The 25,453-nt window shown below is 40.4% G+C and overlaps 1 protein-coding gene across 5 annotated transcripts in view; it reads left to right on the top strand.

Annotated features, from left to right (window-relative positions):
- LOC122794710 (trafficking protein particle complex subunit 13) overlaps positions 1 to 25,453 on the top strand; it is a 1,187,860-nt gene that overhangs the window by 300,342 nt on the left and 862,065 nt on the right. For all 5 annotated transcript variants that reach the window (XM_044063354.1, XM_044063358.1, XM_044063357.1 and 2 more), the window contains one exon: positions 3,213 to 3,281. In XM_044063354.1, the coding sequence (XP_043919289.1) occupies positions 3,213 to 3,281 (69 nt within the window). The remainder of the gene's footprint in view (positions 1 to 3,212; positions 3,282 to 25,453) is intronic.

Genomic DNA, 25,453 nt, shown 5'->3' with positions numbered 1-25,453 from the left:
CAGCAACCAACCCCCCCTCCATCCCCCTAACCTATAGTCCGTCCTAGAAGGATTCCTTGTCCTTTTCTCCGGATAACACCAGGTTAGGAGTTACAGGTGATCCTTTGTTGTAATATGTTGTTTTACTATAGCAAACTCAATCTGAGGTCAGAGAGGGATGGCAGGGGATTATGGGTAAGGGGAGGAGCTTGGAGCTCGGATCTTAGCTGTTTGAAGCTGCCGGCTCTGATCCGATATGGATCCGATACCCACAGGTTGCTGACAAATGAAGTTTACCTACTCAGATGGAATGTTATGGTGAGTACATAACTTCTTTTTGTAGTAGTTAAAACAATTTGTCTAGACAGTAAGTGTATTTTAAGGGAAACTTACACTGTGAGAGATTGGCATCTACATAGATTGCAGTGGTGAATTATGCTGCAGGATATCGGTGACTGTATTGATTACTACTAGGTGCCGCTATGCAGAGAGCAGCAGTTCTAACTAAATTTTTTATATATATAATATATAAAAGGTCAAAAAGTACAGATATTCAATGTAGAAGCACTCTGTTAATGCAGCTGTGACAAATGCGAAAAACACTTGCCAAAACAGTGCTTATGGTAATGTAAGTTTTAGCTTGCTCATAGATTGAGCCAAGTGTTTTGCAACTGTAGTGCTTAAATAACACGCGAGATTCAATAAATCGAAAAAAACACAGACAATACCCTATGGCCAATCAAAAACAGCACTCTCTTCTTTCCTTTACACAATCCTGGGCCAGAAAATAATTCTGGTCACCTCTTTGTTTGTGTCTTTCGGCTTTTCCCGGTTAGGGGTCGCCACAGCGGAACTCCGGTCCGCTAATGATTGGTAGTTGATTTTTACGTGTCGAGTTACTAGCCCTGACACACAACATTCAACGAAGGCACGCCCATTTACGCATATTTCCACGCAGAAGACGCTCTAGCTGAGAATCGAACCAGACAGCGTCTTTCTGTGAGGCGACAACGCTACCGCAACACCACCACCGCAATTCTGGTCACCTCTACTCTCACTAAATTGGAACCAAGGCAGTTCTAACTAAAGACTATAAAAAAGGTCAAAAAGTGAAGATATTCAAAACAGAAACAGTCAGTTAATGCAGCTGTGACAAAACAATGTGCAAAACAAGTACAGAAACAATGGATGTTGTAAAGTAAGTCTTACCTTTTGTAGAGTTTAGCAGAAACCAGCAACACTCTCTTATCAAGCAATATTGTTGCCGAACGTTGCCAAATGCCCCAAGCACAGAGATTCAACTTTTTAAACAAGCTAACCCTCTAGCCAATAAAATACACAGTAAAACTTACAGCAGTATTTCCCAGCTCAGAAGGGCTTAGGCTATCTTCTCCTGCCTCAAGTGTGTAGACCACAAACCTTCCTTATGTAAAGTAAATACTTTGGAGCCCAAGTGCTTAAAGGAGAACTGCACCCACAGACTCAAAGAAAATGTTTATTTCATCATGATTTGGTGTTTGCTACATTTTAACACTACTCTGAGACTATTTACAGGTTTTTAAATATTTTTATATGTGATTTGAGTCTGAACACATGGGGACTGGCATCTTGTAGTAATTCTGATTGTTTAGTCTGTCTCTAGGTATCCCATAGTGCAGTGCTTGTCTAAAAATTACATCACACTCTTTCTTCCTAAAGCTCCTGTTACTGCATTGATTTACATGCATACACTGCTAGTTTTTTAGTAATATTTCATGCTGTTCAATGACTTCTTAAAACACAAACAGTGGAAATGCCACAGAACAGTCTTTCAAAGTGCTTTTTACTGCTGTTGCTTTGTAAAATCGCTAAACTGCAGTCTTTTGTGAAGCCTGAATTATACTACTTTGTTTTATCTCCCATTCCCCTTCACACCTAACTTCCTTAGCTGTTAAAGTGCTAAGGGTAATTTGATCTATTACCTGCTGTGATTGACAGCTCACAACAGGAGACTTGACTCATACTGTTTCCTTGTTCTAGCCTTTACTTTCTGTATGGGTCGAGAAGGACAAGAGCTGTGACATCTCAGCATGGGTGGGTTTTTAGGACAGTAGTGGTGATGTCCATTTGGGGAGTTTAATGGCCAGCAAAAACTACCTGTATTCAGTGGCCTTGATGACATCAGTGAATTGGAGACTGCAGCAAGCTTTTCCAGGGCAGGACAAAAGTTTTTTTTTTTTTTAGAAAGTGAAACCACCACAGTACAGTATCGTACTGTTTTAGTGGAGAGAAACAGTCAATTTATAATATTTTAAATGTTTTATTGTTTATTTGTAGCAGGGACAGTAAATAGGGAGAAAAAAGAGAAGTTAAGCATTTAATAGAATCCCATTGTTGTCCTTTAAATCAGAACCAAGAAGCTTTGAATAACTCAAAAGCCACCAAGTTTAAAACCACTACAGGAGGCAGGGTAGGTGGTGGGAAAATCAAATACAGACATAGATCAGCAATAGTCTGGCAGGGAACAACAAGTCAAACAACGCACTACATCTAAAAGATGCCAGTAAATATTTGTAGTTAAATGAGGAATGCTGTTTCTCAGCTCCTTCCATTAATTAGCTGGATGTTATTCACTGGCAGTAAAAGAGTTCTTTTCCAATGGATCCCAGCCAAAACCTATTAAAACTCCAAAAAGAAATAAAAACTTGAAACAAAATGCAATATAAAAAAGAAAAAAAAAAAGTAACCAAACCTTAAATTAATAACTGTAATCCACTATCAAATGCAGGCAGATATATTATTACATATTGGTTTGAACTTCTCTAAAGTACTTCTCCCTATATTTTCTACTGGTCTTTGTTCAGAGCTCTGTATAGCCATCATATTTAGTCTCTAGCACACTTCCATTTATCAGAGGTATTATGACCAAAAGGCTGTTTTTGCTCTAAATTGAGTGTGTTCTGCTCAGTGCATGGTTTGTAGCATTTATGCCGTCTGACAAAAATGAGATTATGCCATTTTTCTCTGGTCTTTTTAAGCCAACATGCTTTTCATGCAAAACCGTTGTGGTGGAAGCATGTTCTATCATATAACTTACTTTTGTGAGGTGTTAAGTGTGAAAATAAACTGGAATGTACCATTTCCGTGATGCAGTAGGTCTTTTTTGCAACTTTTTATAGCTGACGACATGAGGAAATTTACTACTACTGCACAGCTTTGTTTTTAATGTGCACGTTTTTTTTTTTTCTTTACAGTGATGCGATTGACCAAGCCAACATTGTTCACAAATGTTCCAGTAACTTGTGAAGATCGAGACCTGCCTGGTGAGTTGCAAGAAGTTTTGAATTCTCTTTTGCTTACTGACCAGCTTTTTAAAAGCCTGTTTTTAACATGGAATAGCATTTAATGTACTTGTGATTAAACACTAGTTAGAGTTGCAATTTTTATGTCCCTCTGGGATCACTCCAGTGGCTCTACTTGATAGAGGCACTGGGAACTAACGTCAGGTGCCACAATCCCAGGGCACTTTTTTTATGGGCTAGGCTTGTAAAGGCTCCAGGGTCATTAGCCTAGTGCACACTTATGAACCTATGTCCTAGATTTATGCTTACTATAAGAAATTGTCAAGAGAATTTGCTTGTGACAGCAGAGATATCCAAGACAAATGGTTCTGTAGGGTCTGTTTTGAGAAATAATTCATCTAGTCTGTCATCAGCAGGTTATATGCCTAAGCTCATCGACTAGCATACCCATAGAGACTGAGGGTGACACTTTACAAAAAAAGCTTTTTTGTAATGAGTAAGTTTCCCAGCCATGTAGAGAGCTTTGCCCTTACTCCTCCTCTCACTTGTATATACTAACTCCAGAGCCACACAGCTCTGTGGGGAAGAGAGAATTACCCTTCAAATGTGAAAAAAGGGTACTCAGTCTTGCAGCCCAGTGTTTAAATGCAAACGTGTTCTGGGACACTGCAGCCTTTGGAGCTGAGACCAGGGAATTTTCATTCCATGAAATGCCATTTGTTACATGGTAGATTTCCTAGTCCATTGTCCACTGCTTTGCAATATATGACTGTCTTTTCCCACTGTACTTGTGAATTGCTACTGATGAAAGACAAATTAACATTATGGCAAGTGAATTGCCATCACTGAGACATGATTTAAAGATTGCTGCCTAATTCCCACAGCTTTACAACAAAAGTATACCCTCTTGTGTGGCAGTATGTATGTATGTATTGACGTTGGAATTGGACATAGGCCAGACAGAGTTATAACAGTATTAATCAACTAGACAGCAAAACTTTAAACCAAAAGATACATCTACATTTAACTGTCAAACTTCCAAACTATCTGTTTATACAGATAAAGTTAATTTTGCATATTGAAGTATTTATTGCAAGGGTCTTTATTCCTCCCCTTTCTAGTATTGCCATTAAGACTTCCAGTATAGCACTGGCTCAGAAATAGCAATGCCCTAAGGCTAACCATGTGGGAGATGTAAGAGCTGTGTTACGGGCAGTTTATGTTAAAGATAATAAAGTATGCCATTAATTCATAATTGAAACCTAAATATTATCAAAGGGAAGGAAAAATAAGAAAAGTGAATCTTCTGGTAAAAATGCCCTTCATCATGTGTGTGGCTGATCGAAGTAGCTTATTGGAAGAGGTAAATTGTGAAATAAAAGTGGCTATGGTGAAAGAAAAAATAGATGCTGCATGATGAAATTATGAAGCTGAGTGGGAGATTGGCACACTACATCATGTGAAATGAAAGACATTTAAAAGGAATTGAAGAAGCACTGAACAGACACGAGGGAGACATAACTGAGTTACAGAAAACTCTGCAAACAAATAGAGAAGTTAATAGAATTGTATGTAGCGTAGGAAGAAATTGATTAACAACTAGCAAGTTTGTAAGACAGAGCCTGAAGGGAGACTCCAAGATTTAATGAATGTGCCGGAAGTGCAAGAGGGAATGTACTGCCTGGCATTTTATGAGAAAAAAGTTAAGGATATGGTTAGAACTTCATGAGACTAATTATATTTGACAGAGTATTGTTTATAGACCACCAAGAAGGAGATAGAGATTGCCAAGACCATTTGTAATTTAACTGAAAAAATTGCTAGCTAAAGGAAGCATGTTTGACAAAGTTATGAAAGAAGGGAAGATTCTGCAGTGGAAGATGAGTGAATTTCTCATTTTCTATAGAAAGATTGAGGAAAAACAGAGGAATGCAAAAAGTGACCAGTAGGATAAAAGATTCTCTGTCCAATATCAGAATCCCAGTTATTGTACAGACTGAGGACTTTAATAATGATCTGTGCCTGCATGGGCATAATTAAATGTTAAAATGTAAATAGTTAAGACCTAGCAGGCTGTGGCATAAGTGGCTTGCATTAGGGAGAATTTGCAGACCTTTTAGTTAAGGGTGTATACATTTAAAATTAAATTGTAAAAATTATTTAAGGTTAAACATCTAAAGTAGAACATTTGTTAACTCTCTTTAGATTAATTTTTGGGATATAGCAAACCAGATTTAAGTAACAAGTCTGATCGTTCTTTATTTACCACGATATCGATCTTTTTGAACAGCTCTTTAAGAGATGCGTTTTGGCTGGGGGTATTCGGGATGTAGCAAACTAGATTTAAGTAAGAAGTCTGATTGCTCATTATTTACTGCAATATTGATCTTTTCGAACAGCTCCTTAAGAAGTGCATTTTGGCTGGGGCTATTCCTAGTGAATCTCTAAAGGCTTTCAGTAAAGAATACCTTCTGAGAATGTCTGCCTGAAGAGTCGGTTCTACTTGAGAGCAGTAAACTGTTTATTGAACGCATGCGTCAATATCCACATTATTTGTGATATGTAAAGGAAAATAAAACAATATCCTTAGAAAGATGTTCAAAGAGATGATTGTTTTTTTGGTTTGAGACAAAAAAAGTTGTAATATAAAAACAAAACTGTTACTTTAAACAGGCCCAAAAGAATAGAAAGTTAAAATCTTGAAGCAGGATGGACCCAGTGGGTTGGGTTGAGAGAAGGTGGTAAAGAATATCAAATTGGAGAAAGTGGTGTGAGGGCCTACAAGTAATGAGAGTTAAGGGAAGCAGCATTTCATAATATTTACCAGTAAATCTGTGTGTGTATAGATGCACTTCACAATAATTAAAGTAGCTAAACATCAAATTTAAAACCTGGATCTAAAAAGATTGAATGTTTTATACAGTATTATGTTTCAGTGTTTTATCAGAGAGACCCTGCTGATGGCCATCACTTTTCATCAGGGGCGGCTCGTGCCATCGGACTGCAGCCCTCCCAGCAAAAATGGACAATTACATTCATACATATTGAATAAACTGTCTTTCGGCTTTTCCCGGTTAGGGGTCGCCACAGTGGAAATCCGGTCCGCTAATGATTGGCAGTAGAGTTTTACGTGCTGGCTTGCCGGGCCTAACGCACAACCTTCAGCGAAGGAACTCCCATTCACGCATGTCGACACACAGAAGACGCTCTGAGAATCGAACGTGCAACTTCTAACTGTGAGGCAACAACGCTACCGCAGCACCACCACCGCAGTACATTCATACATACTGAATAAAAAATAAGAAAAAATAATTTTTACTTTGTTCGTGTTGTGCACTATGCTCCTAAGTGACTCTGACCGACTTGCCAAGTCCTGGAACTTGAACTACATATGCTCGTCGACTTCTGTTTTTTTTTTTAAATTAACGTCTGGAAACTAGACTGCTGTAAAAGTAGTCCAGATTAAAGAGAAGGCATCCATGTGATGCCCAGAAGTCTATGCGGTTTAACCGCACAGCAAACTAGAAGGGGGTTTGGACTACCACGTCCGCAGGCACGTACGTGACGTGGACGGCTGGGTTGCTGTCGATTGTTTCTTGCTCTCTTTTTTGAGAAGAGCGAGAACCACTCAGTAGTAGTAGCCTGTAAACAGTACTTCTTGTCTTGTGTTATGGAGGGAAGGTACATTACCATTGCATTGCTGAAAGTAAAAGTACTTAAACAACTTTGTTTTTTTTCGGCTTGCTGCAGTCACTAAGTCAGAAAGGAAAAGAAAGGAGAAGACTGACAGTCTGTCACTATGAAGTGAAGATAAACGGAGGTAGGTGCCAGATTCGGCTCTGTCTACAGAATCAGATGAGGCCCCAGAAAAAAAAAAAAAAAAACACGCAGAATGCTGCAGGAAATAGCAGTGTGTACTTCATGCCAACTAACTGACACTCCCTATGACCAGATTAAATGTGTTCAGTTTCTGTCTGGTATAAGCTGACTTGTCATTTTCTACAAATGCTCTTGTTTCAACATTTCAACACCTTTCCTGTCTCACATTTTTTTTAACAGCATTTACTATTGTTAGTATGTTTGTATCTTCACAATTGTTGGTCTATGCAAGACTTCTTAAGATATAAATGTGATGTGACCTCTCTTTTAATATGTCCTGCTGTGCTATACCAGTCCAGTTGCTGTTACTGGCCTTCATAATGCATATGCATATATACAGTCTGTCACTTCCAACTTTTCAGAGCTGGCTGTAAACTTCAGAATTTCCTTCCTTGCTCTGTCTTCAAAGTCAACCACTGCTTTTTCCTCTCCTTTATTCTTTACATTATCTTTTTTCTTCCAGATTTTATTTGTGTTAACATCCAGACAGAATTTCGTTCAGCTAGGATCTAAATCTAAACCAAGTTGCTTTTTTACTGGCTTTGTCTGGCAATTATTGATTTTCCTGCTGGCATAGCATATTTTAATATGCTTCTCAGTTGATGGCCATCTTCAGTGTTCGGGGTAAATGGCACCTCTGAGTTTGGTCTTCGTTCAGTGTTGTTGCAATTTTTTTGTAGTAGTATGTACTAATTAGGACTTAGAAAACTTCACCCTACATTTATTTTAATTTCAGAGGTGTAGATATTATGAAAATTGAGATTTGCTTTAGCTGTTGGAATTTGGATACACTAGGGAATGAGGTGATTAGTGTTTGAAGCACTTTCCAGCTTTTTTGGGGGGGGTATTTGTCTACATGCTAACAGTATGTGGCATTGTGCCATCATCCTGATGAGTACTGTTGTCGTTGCCTTTTTTTTTTTGTTAAGTTAATATGATGTTCAGCACTGTGCTGATGACTACATGTTAACAGGGAAAGGGGATGGCTTCATTGCAAAATGCATCACCATTATACAGAACATGGCTTCAGTACCATAGGCTATCCGTTTGGGATAGGCTAGTACACCGGTGGCCCTCTTTGTATTGTCAGTGTTCTGCAGTGATGCGAGTTGACTATGGCATATAAACAATGTTGGCATAATAAAATTGAACACTGGTGTTTATAGTAACTAAAATATACTGTGACTGTCTTACAATGTATGACAAAGGTTTTTATTATTTTTTTTGTTGTATGTTAATTTCTTACCAGATTGTTATTGTCGAATGTAAGTTACTGACTGTCATTGATTTCCTTGCCAGATAGCAGTTTTAGTACTCTGATATACTGCTTGCATGTAGCAGTTTTAGTACGCTGATCTACTGCTTGCATGTAGCAGTTTTAGTACGCTGATCTACTGCTTGCATGTAGCAGTTTTAGTACGCTGATCTACTGCTTGCATGTGGCACCTTATTTGCAGATTACATTGCTTCCCAGAAGTTTTGCACTAAACTCAGTGCATTCTGCCAAATTCCACAATTTTTTTTTTGTTTCTTTTTGTTGTTGCTTGAAGAACTTAGGATATCGTTACAGAATTAGATATGTGTTAGGCTCAGATTCAAGTGTTCTCTGTAATAATATATTTTATTTAGTTTTGGTAAAATATATAGGCGATGATGCAGAAGTATATATTTGAATAATCTTAATTCTTTGTGTCTGAAGTTTTCAGAAATGTACGTGGATGTTGGAAGATATTTGACAAAAATTTAAGAGTATTAGCGGTTTCAAATTGTTTTATCATAGTGTGGATGGGAGGAGAAATGGTGTAGGCATTACCTTGAAGGAAGAGTATGCCAAGAGTGTTTTGGAGGTGAAAAGAGTGTTGGATAGAGTGATGTTTATGAAGCTGGAAATTGATGGTGTAATGATGAATGTTAGTGCATATGCTCCACAAGTTGGGTGTGCGATGGATGAGAAAGAAAAATTTTGGAGTGAGTTGGATGAAGTGGTGATGACTGTACCCAAGGGTGAGAGACTGGTGATTGGAGCAGATTTCAGTGGGCATGTTGGTGAGGGGAACAGTGGGGACAAGGAAGTGATGGGTAGGTATGGTGTTAAGCAAAGGAATGCAGAAGGTCAGATGGTAGTGGATTTTGCGAAAAGGATGGACATGGCTGTGATGAATATGTATTTTAACAAGAGGGAGGAACATAGGGTGACATACAAGAGAGGAGGAAGATGCACACAGGTGGATTATATCTTATGTAGAAGGGCCAATCTGAAGGAGATTGGAGACTAAAGTGGTGGCAGGGGAAAGTGTAGTTAGGCAGCATAGGATGGTGGTTTGTAGGCTGACACTGGTGATCAAGAAGAGGAGGATGAGTGTGAGGGCAGCACCAAGGATCAAATGGTGGAAATTGAAAGGGTAATTGTGAGGTGATGTTCAGGGAAGAGTTAAGACAGGCACTGGGTGGCAGTGAAGAGTTACCGAATAGCTGGGTAACTACAGCAGAGCTAGTAAGAGAGATGGCTAGAAGGGTGCTTGGTGTGACATCTGGAAAGAGGAAGGAGGACAAGGAGACCTGGTGGTGGAATGAAGAAGTACAGGAGAGTATACAGAGAAAGAGGTTGGCGAAGAAGTGGGATTGTCAAAGAGATGAAGAAAGTAGACAAGAGTACAAGGAGATGAGGTGAATGGCAAAGAGAGAGGTGGCGACGGCGAAGGATAAGGCGTATGAAGAGTTGTATAAAAGGTTGGACACTAAGGAGGGAGAAAAGGACCTGTACCGATTGGCTAGACAGAGGGACCGAGCTAGTAAAGATGTGCAGCAGGTAAGGGTGATAAAGGATAATGAGGGGAAACATACTCGCAAGCGAGGAGTGTGTGTTGAGCAGATGGAAAGAGTACTTTGAGGGGTTGATGAATGAAGAGAATGAGAGGGAGAGAAGGTTGGATGAAGTGCGGATAGTGAATCATGTAGTGCAGTGGATTAGCAATGAGGAAGTTAGGATAGCTATGAAGAGGATGAAGAACGGAAAGGCTGTTGGTCCAGATGACATACCTGTGGAAGCATGGAGGTGTTTAGGTGAAATGGCAGTGGAGTTTTTAACTACATTGTTTAATGAAATCTTGGAAAGTGAGAGGATGCCTGAGGAATGGAGAAAGTGTTTTGGTTCCGATTTTTAAGAATAAGGGTGATGGATTTTTAAGAATAAGGGTGATGTGCAGAGCTGTAGTAACTACAGAGGGATTAAACTGATCAGTCACAGCATGAAGTTATGGGAAAGAGTAGTGGAAGCTAGGTTAAGAAGGGAGGTGATGATTAGTGATCAGCAGTATGGTTTCATGCCAGGAAAGAGCACTACAGATGCGATGTTTGCTTTGAGAGTGTTGATGGAGAAGTACAGAGAAGGTCAGAAGGAGTTGCATTGTGTCTTTGTGGATTTAGAGAAAGCATATGACAGGGTGCCTAGAGAGGAGTTGTGGTATTGTATGAGGAAGTCAGGAGTGTCTGAGAAGTATGTAAGAGTGGTACAAGATATGTACGAGGGTAGTGTGACAGCGGTGAGGTCTGCGGTGGGAGTGACAGATGTGTTTAAGGTGGAGGTGGGATTACATCAAGGATCAGCTCTGAGCCCTTTCTTATTTGCAATGGTGATGGACAGGTTGACAGACTAGATCAGACAGCAGTCCCCGTGGGCTATGATGTTTGCAGATGACATTGTGATCTGTAGTGAGAGTAGGGAACAGGTGGAGGAGACCCTGGAGAGGTGGAGATGTGCTCTAGAGAGAAGAGGAATGAAGGTCAGCAGGACTAAGACAGAATGTGTGTGTGAATGAGTGGAAGGATAGAGGAATGGTGAGGATGCAGGGAGTAGAGGTGGTGAAGGTGAATGAGTTTAAGTACGTGTGATCAACAGTTCAGAGTAATGGTGAGTGTGGAAGAGAGGTGAAGCAGGATGGAGTGGGTGGAGAAGAGTATCAGGAGTAATTTGTGACAGACGAGTACTAGTAAGAGTGAAAGGGAAGGTCTATAAGAGGGTATTGAGACCAGCTATGTTATACGGGTTGGAGACAGTGGCATTGACAAAAAGGCAGGAGTCTGCACTTGATGTGGCAGAGTTGAAGATGTTGAGATTTACACTGGGTGTGACGAGGATGGACAGGATTAGGAATAAGTATATTAGAGGGTAAGCCCAGGTTGGAAGGTTTGGAGACAAAGCCAGAGAGGCAAGATTACGTTGGTTTGGACATGTGCTGAGGAGGGATGCAGAGTATATTGGGAAAAAGATGCTAAGGATGAAGCTGCCAGGTAACAGGAAAAGAGGAAGGTCCAAGATAAGGTTTATGGGTGTGGTGTGAGAGAGGATATGCAGGTGGTTGGTATGACAGAGCAAGATGCAGAGGACAGGAGGAAATGGAAACAGTTGATCTGCTGTGGCGACCACTAATGGGAGCAGCCAAAAGAAGAATTTCTTTCACTGAACAAATGTGTAATGTACAAGATGTGAGTGTGAAAGATGAAGAAAGTAGGATAATCACCCTTTTGATGTAGGAAATGGGTTGTAGATGTGGATAGGGGTGATATAAAGTGCAATGAAAATATGAAGGATTAAATATGTAGTAATGTGAGGACTACTTGTGAATATTTTCATTTTTTTATTTGGCAGGTTACTTATTTCTGCTTTGGATTTTTTTTAGCCAGCAAGTGATGTGTAAAGATTATTGCATTTTAAGGTTCTTAACTTATTGATTGGTCTCAGTTGATCCTGGTTGTTAGTAAAAACATGAGGAAATTTGGCATTGAGGATAAAATGGGTGTGCAGTTTGAAAATGCTTGTAGTACTTTATTGACTGGGTGACATGTTTATAGTAGTGATGTACTGAAAATGATTGTTTAAAGAATGGACGAATATCCTTGGTCCCCAGTAGTGCTGATGGTGGATGATGGCAGTTATTATATGGTTGAAGCAGAGATATGAGTGCTGATAGAAAATAGAACTATAAGTGAATATACCTACATTGATGGGATGAATGTGATGGATGTCTATCTCCTTTTGGCTTAATTAAAAGCTCACAGCAATATAGTACTGAAAAAAATAAATGAACATTGGCCAAAAACTGCACCAAGGTTCTTTGTTTGAAGTTTAAATTGGATGGAGATTAGGTAGTAAAGAGGAAGACTGGAGAGGATTAGGAAAGGTATGCTGTGTTTGGTGGCAATGTTGTGGTTATGATTGCGTATTTACTAAGGGAGGGCTTTTATTAGTAATGTATAGATAGGACTGCATTTACATAGATAATAAAACAAATAGTATTGTTTCAGTGATGAGAAGGTGAGCTGCAAGAGAAATATTTGTAGGATGGGCATATTAGAGGTGTAATTGGAATGATGAATATGTAATTAATGGGAAACTGGATATGTTCCACTTATACTGCAGAAATAATGACAACGTGAAGTGCATTATAAATCACAAAGTGAGAGCTAGTTGTCAGGCAGCAGGTCTTTTTTGGATAAGAAACATTTTTACAAGTGAGGATATCACAGAGATTGCTACTTTCAGCATGTTACTTGGTACTTTAATAAAGCTGAATATAAATTATAATTAGAACTGCAGTGCAAGGAGAAGTGGTTTGAGCTGAATGCTGCTTGTTTTTCTTGTACTTGATTTTGACTGGCATTCCAGTAATGTATTTAAAAATTAATTTATTTTTTCATGCCTCACAACCTTTTTGTTTCCAGCTAGCTATTAAGTAAGCTGCCATGCAGCCAATGCATAGAAATATTTTTTTTCTTCTACACTTCATTTTGTCTTGATTGGACTCTCATAATGACGGTTTGGCACCCAGGGCAGCGTATTTAATTAAATTTACAGTTTTTGCGGTTTTAAGCATAGCTCCTCCCTTTTCTAGTTGGCTGGGCCACACCCCTTCCCATTGACCCCACCCATGCAGCTGTCTCCTGCAGCCCTCCTGCAGCCCCCCTTTGATTTGAAGTCACCAGCCGCCTCTGCTTTTCATGGAGTTTACAAGGCAAAGAGAAGAAACAGAAGTAATGTCGTTGGTAGTTTCTTCCATACAACCACACACACTCACCCTTAAGGACAGTTTAGAATTCACAATACACCTACTGCATTCCTTTAGAATGTGAGAGGAAACTGGAGCACCCAGGCAAAACCCACATACAGAATAATCCCAGCCAAAAAAAAAAATGAACCAGAGTATCTCTTATTGTGAGATAGCAATGCTACTCGTTGTGCCACTTCTCTACAGTTAATTAGAATATAGTTCTAAGAAGGATTAACTTCAGAGTTTGCGGGGGGGGGGTCAAGGAAAAGAGGGTTGGGAATTTTAATAAAAAGAGTGTTTGCTTTAGTGGTGGAAGAGGACAAAGCAGCAGCAGTGGAGAGGTTTGTCCTTCATGGTGTTACTGGCGCAGGGTCTTAGATTAATATTAGCATACATTTACCAGCTAAGATAAGGAAGGTTAAATTAAAAGTGGCCTTAAATCAATGTCCTGCTGGAGTCTTGTAATTTTGTTACTTGCTGGAGACTGGAATTTAACAGAGAAAATGAAAACCTAGATTGCAGACCAAGGTGGCATTCAGTAATGCAGGAGAAGATATTTTTAAAAAGGTACATGAAGATAAATGGGTTACCAGATGTAACAAAAATGCAAGTGTGTACTAGGGAAAATGCATTTGGTTCATACAGATGTGGAACTTGAGCAAGACTAGATGTGCATCTTAAAGAACATGCTTACCCGGTTAAAGACTTAAAACATCTTCAGTAATAATTTTGATCATGCTGCTGGTAGTGTGATAAATATAGCCCCTTCATATGAGTTTCCTAAATCAGGCATTGAAGGTTTCCAGATTATTGAAAAAAAGGAAAAACCTAGACATTATATAAATGCATTATTAAATAGTTTATTAGCTGATATGGACACTGGATTGGAACAAATTAAAGTTAGTTGGGGAGAAAATTTACCTAAAGGAGAGAATTCTGGAAAGGAAGAGGCAACAACGGAGGGGATTCAAAGTAAAGCATCTCAGGACATAGATCCCTTGACTAATTAATTCAATCACCAATTCAGCACCAAATAGAAGAGATGGGCATTATAAAGGGTAAAATAGATGACTATTTAGTTTGTGTGAATGAGTGTCTCACTCGGAGTTTTATTTTGGGAGTGCAGCAAAGATGCAATAGCTTTTATCAAGGAAATTGAGGCATCTAAAAGCCGAAAGGAGAATTTGGAAGATGAGAGTAAGATGAGTCAAATGAATAATGATCCAGTGACAATAGCATTAATATTAAGAAGATTTTACAAGGATGTATATAGTAAACCGAAGTTATTTGATGGGTGGAGGGAGAAGGCAAGGGAATTCATGGCAGGGCTAGACTTGCCAAAATTGGGAGAAGGGGAAGCAGAAGCTCTTATCACACATTGATTCCTCTGTGTCTTACCAAATCTTATCATTTGTAACTGTATCTGTTTAATTCAGTTATGGATCGTTAGTGGTATTGCTTAGAATTAAAACTCCCTTTACTATATATTTGACATTCTTACTTCTTAGTACTCTCTTCCTGTTTACTTCATAGATGTATTTTTACTGCTCATGCTTAGAGTTTGACTGAATGACTGTATGTTTATAAAGATTTATTGTTGTCTCTTAAGTCTGTATGCCATCAGGCCCAGGTTGTGCCTGAAAAGAGGTTTAGGACCAGTGTACTTACCTGAATAACAAATATATAAATAAGTAAATAAAATTTGTCTGAAGCAGGTTGCAAATAAATTCACATGCACAGATGGGATACCTACAGAACTATAGAAGGGAGAAGAAAAGTGTCCTAAGCTTCGCAGGCTGTATTTAATAAAACAGTGAAAGACCAATACCACAGTTTGAAGGGTGCCATATTTTTTGAGATATATCTATTAAATTATCTGTTATAACATAGGCAGTCATACATTTATATAAATGAAAACAAACCATCTTGACAAATTTTCAAGTGGAAACTGTATATATCAATTATCTACCCAGTGTCATTGTCGGTTAAACATTACATAGCTCATTCAATTCCTGCCTTCCCTTAACCCTCATTCCTCCTCCAAATTATTATTTTGCATGTATTGCTCCCACAATTCCCATTTTTCTGTGTAATTTGCTCCTACCCTCTTTTGAAGATCCCATTTCCAGTTTTATCTCTGTTACTTGGTTTAGACTTTGATTTCCATTTTCTAGTAATTGCTTTTTTTGGCAGCCACCAGAACTAAACTCAGAAAAGCCTTACTATGTCTGGACAATTCCGATTCTGTATTACAGCTCAAAAAAATAATTTCCTAAATTACACCAATTTGCTCACCCAGTATTTCTGATATAGTAGCCTGCAGGGAATGATTAAAGTCTGCTAACTCATTAGACTACCTACCTCTTTCTTCCCCATCACACCTCTACATTTGCAATCAACCCGAGGAGAAATTCTTTGGCATATGCGTATGCTTCCAATATAAAAATGCCTATGCAAACACATCCAAGCAAAGATACTAAATTTTCTAGATTTGGTGCATATTTGAGAACCATAGATATATCTTCCCATTATCTCTTTGTGAATTGCTTATCCAGTCTTCCCTCCCAATCCTTTCTAACATCCTCTGATTCATTCCTGTAGTTATTATGCAATATTTTATATGCCCTACTTTATCAGCAGCTTCTGTTCTAGATTCTGCTAAAAATTCTACCAGTGCCGGTGTTTTGCTTAAGATCCCACTATTTCTTTCTCTCTGCCTGTACTCTATCTATCTTTATTAGGGAAAGCAATCTCTAGCCCTGCAGTCCAAATGAATTCTTGGCCTCTTCTCATTCCATTACCTTTCCCACTCTATAGTTATTTGCTCCAATAGCATGGTTCCTTTGCTATTTTTCTTCAGAAAATTTTAGCCCCGTCTTGCCTATTCTCTATACCCCTAATTGCAGAATCTCTTTTCTCTATCCTTGCATTGGCTTAGTTCTTGTAATACTTCATGCTACTTTATGAATATAATATTCTATATGGTTATTGTTCTTTTTAAAGATCTGCATCCAAACTCCTATTCTGTCTTCGTTTCTTGAGCTTCCCCTGTTTTTTCGTCATCCCTTTCCACTTTGACTTATAGCTTTCTTCTTGTGCAATGTATAGCCGGCTTAACTGTGTAGCTCTGAAATATCCCATGTGAAGTTGTTCAATCTCGCCGTTCATTCTTCACTGATGGGTTCGGAGCCGATCCATCGGCTCAGACACGGCCGTTAGCAAAACTTTTTAACAGTAGCTTGAGACCAAGCACCTTATCCCATGATGCACTGCTGAAATGACCCCAGATCTAGTTTGCCACGGCACGGATCTCAGGGGATGTTCTTCATCTCACATTGCTGCAGTCCTTACACTTGGGTAGTCCGCTGTCCTCGGTCGGCCCGAATATCAAAGTATAAGGCTGACGTCGGTCAAGGCGCATTTGACTGACATCAGGACGTCAGGGTACAAATGCGCATGACCGACGTCATATCCTCAGTCTTTTTTGCCGCATGGTCCGATGCAGAAGCAGCATTGCAAGTGCCGGTTGGCGTTCTGAAATTGTTCGATTTCGGAGTTTCAGACCGAGTCAAAGTTGGCTAAGTACCCCGTTGGGGAATATTTTAGTTTTTCTTGCCTCAGTGGTTTACGGATGTCAGAAAAAGTGAATAATTGTATTTCTTGTGGGAAACAGATACGCATAGAGACTATCATACTTTGTGTATTCCTTGTTTAGGGCCTGAGCACGACGTTGTTGGGTGTCGCTCTTGTGCTAGATTCAATAAGCGCACTATAAAGAAGGTTAGATTGTGCCAGGTTAGTCTTGAAGCGGTGCAATTATAAAATGCCATCGGATGCTCCGGCGCCCGCTTCTTGAAGAAGCGCAAGGACAAAGCAGTTAAGCCTAGGCTAGAAGAACCGTCCGTACCGGACGCCGGTTCTTTAGAGGTGTCGGTGGTGCCGGTGGCTCCACCGGAGGTTTCTTTGGGATCCCAGGGAGAGACTTTGTTATTGCAGGATGTGGCCTCTCAGGAGGCAGGTCAGGCTGATGGGGCTTCTCATGTTACTATACTCCCCTCCCTTCCTAGGGTGGTTAGGCCCTCTCCTTCTGTTTCCAAGGCTTCTCCCAGAGGCAGGCCAGGTTTAGCTTCAGTTGGTGTCACTTGCCAAATTGGAGAAGGGGAGGCAGAAGCTCTTACTTATCACATTGATTCCTCATGTCTTACCAAACCTTATCATTTGTAACTGTATCTGTTTAATTCAGTTATGGATCGGTGGTAGTATTGCTTAGAATTAAAACTCCCTTTACTATATATTTGACATTCTTACTTCTTAGTACTCTCTTCCTGTTTACTTCATAGATGTATTTTACTGCTCATGCTTAGAGAGTTTGACTGAATGACTGTATGTTTTATAAAGATTTATTGTTGTCTCTCTTTTAAGTCTGTATTGCTCATCAGGCCCAGGTTGTGCCTGAAAAGAGGTTTAGGACCAGTGTACTTACCTGAATAACAAATATATAAATAAGTAAATAAAATTTTGTCTGGAAGCAGGTTGCAAATAAATTCACATGCACAGATGGGATACCTACAGAACTATAGAAGAGGAGAAAGAAAAGTGTCTAAGCTTACTTAGGCTGTATTTAATAGAAACAGTGAAGACCAATACCACAGTTTGAAGGGTGCCATATTTTTTGAGATCTATCCTATTAAATTACATCTGTTATAACATAGGCAGTCATACATTTATATAAATGAAAACAAACCATCTTGACAAATTTTTCAAGTTGGAAAGCTGTATATATCAATTATCTACCCAGTGTCATTAATCGGTTAAACATTACATAGCTCATTCAATTCCTGCCTTCCCCTTAACCCTCTGTTCCTCCTCAAATTATTATTTTGCATGTATTGCTCCCACACCAATTTCCCCCATTTTTCTGTGTAGCAATTTTGCTCCTACCCTCTTTTGAAGATCCCATTTTCAGTTTTATGTCTCTGTTTACTTGGTTTTAGACTTTGATTTCCATTTTCTAGTAATTGCTTTTTGGCAGCCACCAGAACTAATTCGCTCAGAAAAAGCCTTACTATGTCTGGACAATTCAGATTCTGTATTACAGCTCAAAAAATAATTTCCTAAATTACACCAATTTGCTCACTTAGTATTTCTGATATAGTAGCCTGCAGGGAATGATTAAAGTCTGCCTAACTCATTTAGACTACCTACCTCTTTTCTTCCCCATCACACCTCTACATTTGCAATCCAAGCGAGGAGAAATTCTTTGGCATATAAATATTGCTTCCAATATAAAAATGCCTATACAAACACATCCAAGCAAAGAGATACTAGAATTTTCTAGATTTGGGTGCATATTTGAGGAATACATAGATATATCTTCCCATTATCTCTTTGTGAATTGCTTATCCAGTCTTCCCTCTGAGAATCCAATCCTTTCCTAACATCCCCTCTGATTCATTCCTGTAGTTATTATGCAATATTTTATATGCCCTACTTTATCAGCAGCTTCTGTTCTAGATTCTTGCTAAAAATTCTACCAGTGCCCGGTGTTTTGCTTAAGATCCCACTATTTCTTTCTCTCTACCTGTACTTCTCTACTCTATCTTTATTAGGAAAGCAATCTCTATTTTCACTAAGTCCAAATGAATTCTTGGCCTCTTCTCATTTGCACGTTACCTTTCCCACTCTATAGTTATTTGCTCCAATAGCATGGTTCCTTTTGCTATTTTTCTTCAGAAGATTGCAACTTAGCCCCGTCTTGCCTATTCTCTATACCCCTAATTGCAGAATCTCTTTTCTCTCTATCCTTGCATTGGCTTAGTTCTTGTAATACTTCATTGCTACTTTATGAATATAATATTCTATATGGTTATTGTTCTTTTAAAGATCTGCATCCAAACTCCTATTCTGTCTTAAGTTTCTTGAGCTTCCCCTGTTTTTCGTCATCCCTTTTCCACTTTTGATTTATAGCTTTCTTCTTCGGTGCACAGTGTATAGCCCGGCTTAACATTGTGTAGCTCTGAAATATCCCATGTGAAGTTGTTCAATCCTGCGCCGTTCATTCTTCACTTGATGGGTTGGAACCGATCCATCAGGCTCCAGACACGGCCGTTAGCAAAACTTTTAACAGTAGCGAGACCAAGCACCTTATCCCATGATGCACTGCTGAAATGACCCCAGATCTAGTTTGCCTGACATTTGCCAGATCTCAGGGATATTCTTCATCTCCACATTGCGCTGCAGATCACCTTACACTTGGAATTGTAGAATCCAGGCTGTCGCAAATTAGGCCCGAATATCAAAGAGTATAAGGCTAGCGTCGGTCAAGGCGCATTTGACGGCATCAGGGCGATCAGGGTACAAATGCGCGTGACCCGGCGTCATATCCTCAGTCTTTTTTGCACGCATGGTCCATTCTGCAGAAGCAGCGCATTGCAAGTGAGTGCGGTTGGCGTTCTGAAATTTGTTCGATTTGGGAGTTTCAGACGAGTCAAAGTTTGGCTAAGTACCCGTTTAGGGGAATATTTTTAGTTTTTTCTTGCCTCAGTGGTTTTACGGATGTCAGAAAAGTGAATAATTGTATTTCTTGTGGGGAAACAGATACAGCATAGAGACGCTATCATACTTTGTGTATTCCTTGTTTAGGGCCTGAGCACGGCCGTTGTTGGGTGTCATGCTCTTGTGCTAGATTCAATAAAGCGCACACTATAAAGAGAAGGTTAGAATTGTGCCAGGTTGAGTCTTGGGGAGGCGGTGCAATTATAAAATGCCAGCCGGATGCTCCGGCGCCCGCTTCTTGAGAAGAAGCGCAAAGGAATAAAGCAGCAATTAAGCCTAGGCTAGAAAAAGAACCATTACCCGGACGGGGCCGGTTCTTTAGATTGGTGTCCAGTGGTGCGTTGGCTCACGAGGAGGTTTCTTTGGGATCCCAGGGAGAGACTTTGTTATTGCAGGATGTGGCCTCTCTCAGGAGGCAGAGTCAGGCTGATGGGGCTTCTCATGTTACTACTACTCCCCTCCCTTCCTGGGGTGGACTTAGGCCCTCTCCTTCTGTTTCCAAAGGCTTCTCCCAGAGAGCAGGCCAGGTTTAGCTTCAGTTGGTGTCACCCTAGTTCTTCAGGAACTGTGCCCAAGAAGCATATGCTTAAAAATGGCCCAGAAGATTGAGGATTACTTTGATTCAGGGGTTCTTTGCCCCTCCTGATAAGAGACCTAGGGTGGAGCCTGAGCTAGGGAGTTTTGAGGCCAGGCCGGATGTTTCAAGTCTTGGCTGAAGACTTGCAGGAGTATTCTCCTTATTCTGATTCTGATGTGGATGATTCTACTCTTCTTCTGCTTTACTCCTCACTGAGGATTTTTCTTTTTCAGAAACTCTTCATTCCATGAGGGAGCATTTTAAGTTAGGAAGGTCAGGACTTCTCTGATTCCAGGAAAAGGCTTAGGGAATTTTTATTTTACCCCAGCATAGGCCTTTGGCTATACCTCCTGTTTTTGGATGTGGTGGAAGATGTTTTTACAGAGGCTTCTCTTAATCCTGATTCTTTGCCCTCCTGCTCACTGTTATTCAACCGGATACCATTATTACAGGGTGCCTGAAGCTCATAAGAATATCTTTTAAGAGTCCTAGGGACGAAGACCCAGAAACTGTTAGTCCAGGGGCCTAAAGGTGTTAAGGCTTCTGTTGTTGTCAAAGAATCAGGTTCCTACAGATAAAGAGGCCAGTGGCCTTGGATAGATGGGGAAAGAAAGTTTATACTTCTTCCACTCTAGCTATGAGGCTTTGAGATTGCCAGTTTCACATGTTGAAATACCAAAACTATCTCCTTTCTCCAATTGAAGTCCTAAGGTTGATGCTCTGGCGAGGAAGGTATTGATTGTAAAGAGTTACAAGATTTTAGTACATGTTTTCTGAACAGGTTTGGTGCAGCATTCTTTGCAATGTGGTTTTGATGCTGTACAGGCCCTAGTCTAGGAGTTGGCTGCCACTGGGTCAATTCTTCGCGAGCACGCCTGGCTGAGGGGATCAGAATTTATCTGACCATGTTAAAACAAGGATTTTAGATGCTCGCTTTACAATCTGATGTGTTTGTTTGGTTCTCCTGTTGAGGCAGTTTTAAAGAAAATGGAAGACAAGGCTAAGTCCATGCAGACTGTTAAAAGATTTTTGCAGGTTGGTTCAGCCTCCCAAAAGTTTAGTAGAAATTGGCCTACTAAAGGGGATTTGGGCGTATCCTTCTTGCTGACTCCCCAGTCACAGGGGTAGATCTAGGCGTGGTGAGGGCCAGAGCTCCCGGGGGCTCTTTCAGGCCCACTAGAACAGGGGAGTTCTCCTGCACAGTCTTGAGGGTGATGGCAGGGGGTCAGTCCCTTTAAGTAAACAGACCCAATGACCTACCTTTTCAGCTGCCAGAACCTTCTCGTCCTGGCATGCGCAGCCTTTGGGAGGAAGGTTGGCACTTTTCAAAGAAAGAGTATGGAGTTTAATTACCCAGAAGACAGACTGGGTTGTGGATATCATTTACCCGCACGGTTACAGGTTTTATTTCCATACCTTGCACTTGCTTTCAAAGGCATGCCAAGCGTTCCTCCTCATCAAGAATAGAGGCTCACAAGCAAATTTCTCTGTTACTCCAAATAGGGGACCCATCTGACCCGGTCCCTATGCCAGAAGTGGGCCTAAGATTTTATTCTAAGCCTGTTCCTAGTACCAAAGAAAGAGAACACGTGGAGACCAATTTGGACTTATCTATCCTCAACACTTATCTGGACATTCCCCAAGTTCAAAATGTTGGCCCGTTACAGCAGCTTTTACCTCTGCTGGGCAAAGATCACTGGATGGTAACCTTGGATCCCAAGGAGGCTTATCTCCATGTTCCTATCAGACTGGAGGTGCAGGAAGTATCTGCGTTTTCGAGGAGCTGGGACTTCTCATTATCCAGTTCTCTGCATTGCCCTTTGGCTTATCTACTCGCCCAGAGTGTTCCACGAAGGTTTCGCGGCTCAGTATTGGCTTTCACTTCAGGTTAAAAAGGTATACAGATCTATCCTTATTTGAGACCGATTGCCTGATTCTGCAGGCTCAAGGAAGGGACTGAGCTTACGTCATCATTTGGATTATGTGATAACTTGGTGCTAAGATGCCTGGGGTATTCTGTGAGCGAAATAAAGTCCAGTCTAGTACCCTCTCCAGGACATGTGCTTTCTGGGTGTAGAGACTGAATACAGCATCTCAAGATGGCCTTTTGACCCCGGACAAACAAAAGAATCTTTCCCTTTACTTTCATCAAGTTGTCTCATCAGTCAGGCTGACTGCAAGGGCAGTCCTTCAAATAGCCTTAGGGGTTCATGGCATCTTGTATTCTGGTGCTTCCCAATGCCAAACTGCATATGAGGAAGCTACAGTGGTATCTCAAAATGTATGGACACAGCACTGCCAGGATTTGGACACTGTCATTCAAAATAATACCTGCTGCATTCAAAAGGAATTGTTGTGGTGGGCTCAGGAATGTCACCTAAACAAAGGGACTCTCTGTGACCCGGCCAGAAGCCGGAGATCAGGAATTCTGACAGATGCCTCAGACAAAGCTTGGGGAGCTCATCTGAATGGAAAGTGGATACAAGACAAGTGGCAGCCTGCCAGAGCTACTAACATCTGCATATCAACTTGAAAGAGATGTTAGCAGTCAGTTTGCATTAATAGCTTTCAGGATTTACTTCTTCCAGGGCGGAGTGTGTTGATTCTAACAGACAACACAACTTTGTCATGTGGTGGTACATCAACAAGCAAGGCGGAACACATTCTTATCACTCTATGCAGGCAAGCCAATGATTTTGTGGGGAGACTGCTCTCAGTTTACTAGCTAAATCTTCAGGCAAGGTTTCTGCCGGGAGCACAGAACTCACGCTTAGCTGTAGATGTGTTGAGCAGGCAAATTATAACTGGATCCCCACGGTGGAAATTGGATCCTCATGTATTTCAGAAATTGACAGTGTCATGGGGAACTCCAGACATAGATCTGTTAAACTGCTCCACCTAAACCACCAGCTGCCAGAGTTTTGCACCAAAAGGTTTCATCCACAGCTTGGAAAGTGGATGCTCTTTCCTTCCAATTGGAGCAATCTTCATGTGTATGCCTTTCGCCTCTGCCTCTCCTCCCAAAGGTACTACTAAAGGCCAGACAAGACAAGCCAAGGATGATTTTGATACACTCCAGATTGGCCTCGACAGCATTGGTGCACCCATTACTGAGAAGCCTGAGTCACTTGGAAGCCTCCTTGGCCTTTGCCTTCGATTCCACACCTGTTGTCTCAGGGAGGCGGATCATCATTTGCTCAATGTCAAGCTTCACTCTCTGCACCTAACAGCCTGGCATATTCTGTTTTGAACCATAGTAGGCCTCCACTTCCACAGCCAGTTTTTGAATGTTATTTTAGGAAGCTAGAAGGCCTAGTACACAGAAATTAATGATAATGCTGAGATAAATGGAAAGAGATTTTTATTTTTGGAGTGCAGCAAAAGGATTTTTGATGTTTCTGAGCCTAATTTAAGTGTGGCTCTTCAATATCTTACTGAGTTACTGGACAAAGGTTTGTCCTTCTCTTCACAATAATGGGTTCATGCTGCAGCAATTTTAGGCTCACTATGATTGCTGACCCACCATTTGTTTTCTCATCCTTTGTTCAAAGCAATTTCTTAGAGGGCAAAGAATATAAGACCCACACTGAAGAGCTCCTACTCCTGCTTGGGATCTCAATTTTTGTGTTGGAGAAACTCACTCCTCTACAACCTTTTTGAGCCTGCAGCTACTACTGAATTAAAGTTTTATCATGGAAGACTGCTTTTGTGGCTATTACCTCTGCAAGAAGGGGTTTCGAGTTGCAGGCCCTTATGGCGTTTGAGCCTTTCTTAGTACTTTCCATAAGGATAGGGTATCTTTACGTTACTAATCTTTTCTTTGTATGCCTAAAGTGGTTTCTAGTGTGGCTTTAAGCCAAACTATTCATTTGCCACCACTTTTTATGCAAATCCCCAAAATAAAAGGGGAAAAGATTTTTGCACACTTTAGATATTTTTGAGCAGTTCTGATATTATTTGGACAGAACTAAAGGGTTCAGACGAAGTCTCAGCAGTTATTTGTTTCTTTTGCTTTGAGTTCTCAGGGGAACTTGAAGCCTGTGTCAAAACAAACTATTTCTAAGTGGATTGGTTTTGCATTGCTTTCTGTTATTCCCATCTTGGCAAGGAGATTCCAGGCTTGGTTGAGCCTCCATTCCACTAAATTTCTACTGCCATGACCCAGCTTTTGAGGAGTGGCAGCTAAGGATATTTTGGAGGCAGCTACTTGGAGTTCAGTACGTACTTTCTCACAGGCATTATCACCTACCACTTTACTCTAAATCCAGGAGCTGGTTTTGCCACTGCTGTTTTTGCAGGGCATTTTGGCAACTCCTGCTTCCTATAGTTTGTACATCCTCCCCTTTACCTCTGCTTTGGATTTAAGTGTAGGACTGCAGCAAATGTGAGATGAAGAACATGAGTACAGTTTGTACCTACCATAAATGTAGATGTTGAAGATCCACATTTGCTGCAGTCAATTACCTCCCCTCCTTCCCCTCTGTGAGTTAAGAGGTTGTGTGGGTTGGAGTTGTCAACATGGGGTATATTGTATATAATGTACATAGTTTAGTGCTAGGATGGTTGGTTGTTTTGTTTTGCTGTCTTTGGTTTTGACTTTGTTTTTAGGGTCTTCTGACATCTGGGGCAAGAAAAGACTGAGGATATGACGCCGGTCATGCGATTTGTACCCTGACGCCCTGATGTCAGTCAAATGCGCTTTGACCGACGCCAGCCTTATACTTTGATATTCGGGCCGACCGAGGACAGCGGACTACCCAAGTGTAAGGACTGCAGCAATGTGGATCTTCAACATCTACATTTATGGTAGGTACAAAACTGTACTTTTCTTCTGACATCGCTATTTGCAGTCCAAAACTCTCTTATAGATAATTACTGTGAGTGCAGGTGTGTGTGTGTGTTGTTTTGTGTGTGTGTGTATATATATATATATATATATATATATGTGTATATATATATATATTTGTATTATATATATTGTATGTATGTATATATAAATTGTGGGCACTAAAAGGGATATATGTGTATTTTTATATTCTGACCAATCCTCATTGAACTGAGAAGAAGCTTAACTACCAGGCATTAATAAAATGTTAACTACAATTTTTAATTGGCTGTGATTACAAGACTTCTTC

The sequence above is a fragment of the Protopterus annectens genome, chromosome 2.part1 (genome assembly GCF_019279795.1).
Source record: "Protopterus annectens isolate FY-2018-M chromosome 2.part1, PAN1.0, whole genome shotgun sequence".
Taxonomy (NCBI): Eukaryota; Metazoa; Chordata; order Ceratodontiformes; family Protopteridae; genus Protopterus; species Protopterus annectens.
Note: the sequence above shows the minus strand (reverse complement) of the source record. Positions and strands in the feature narration are given on the sequence as shown.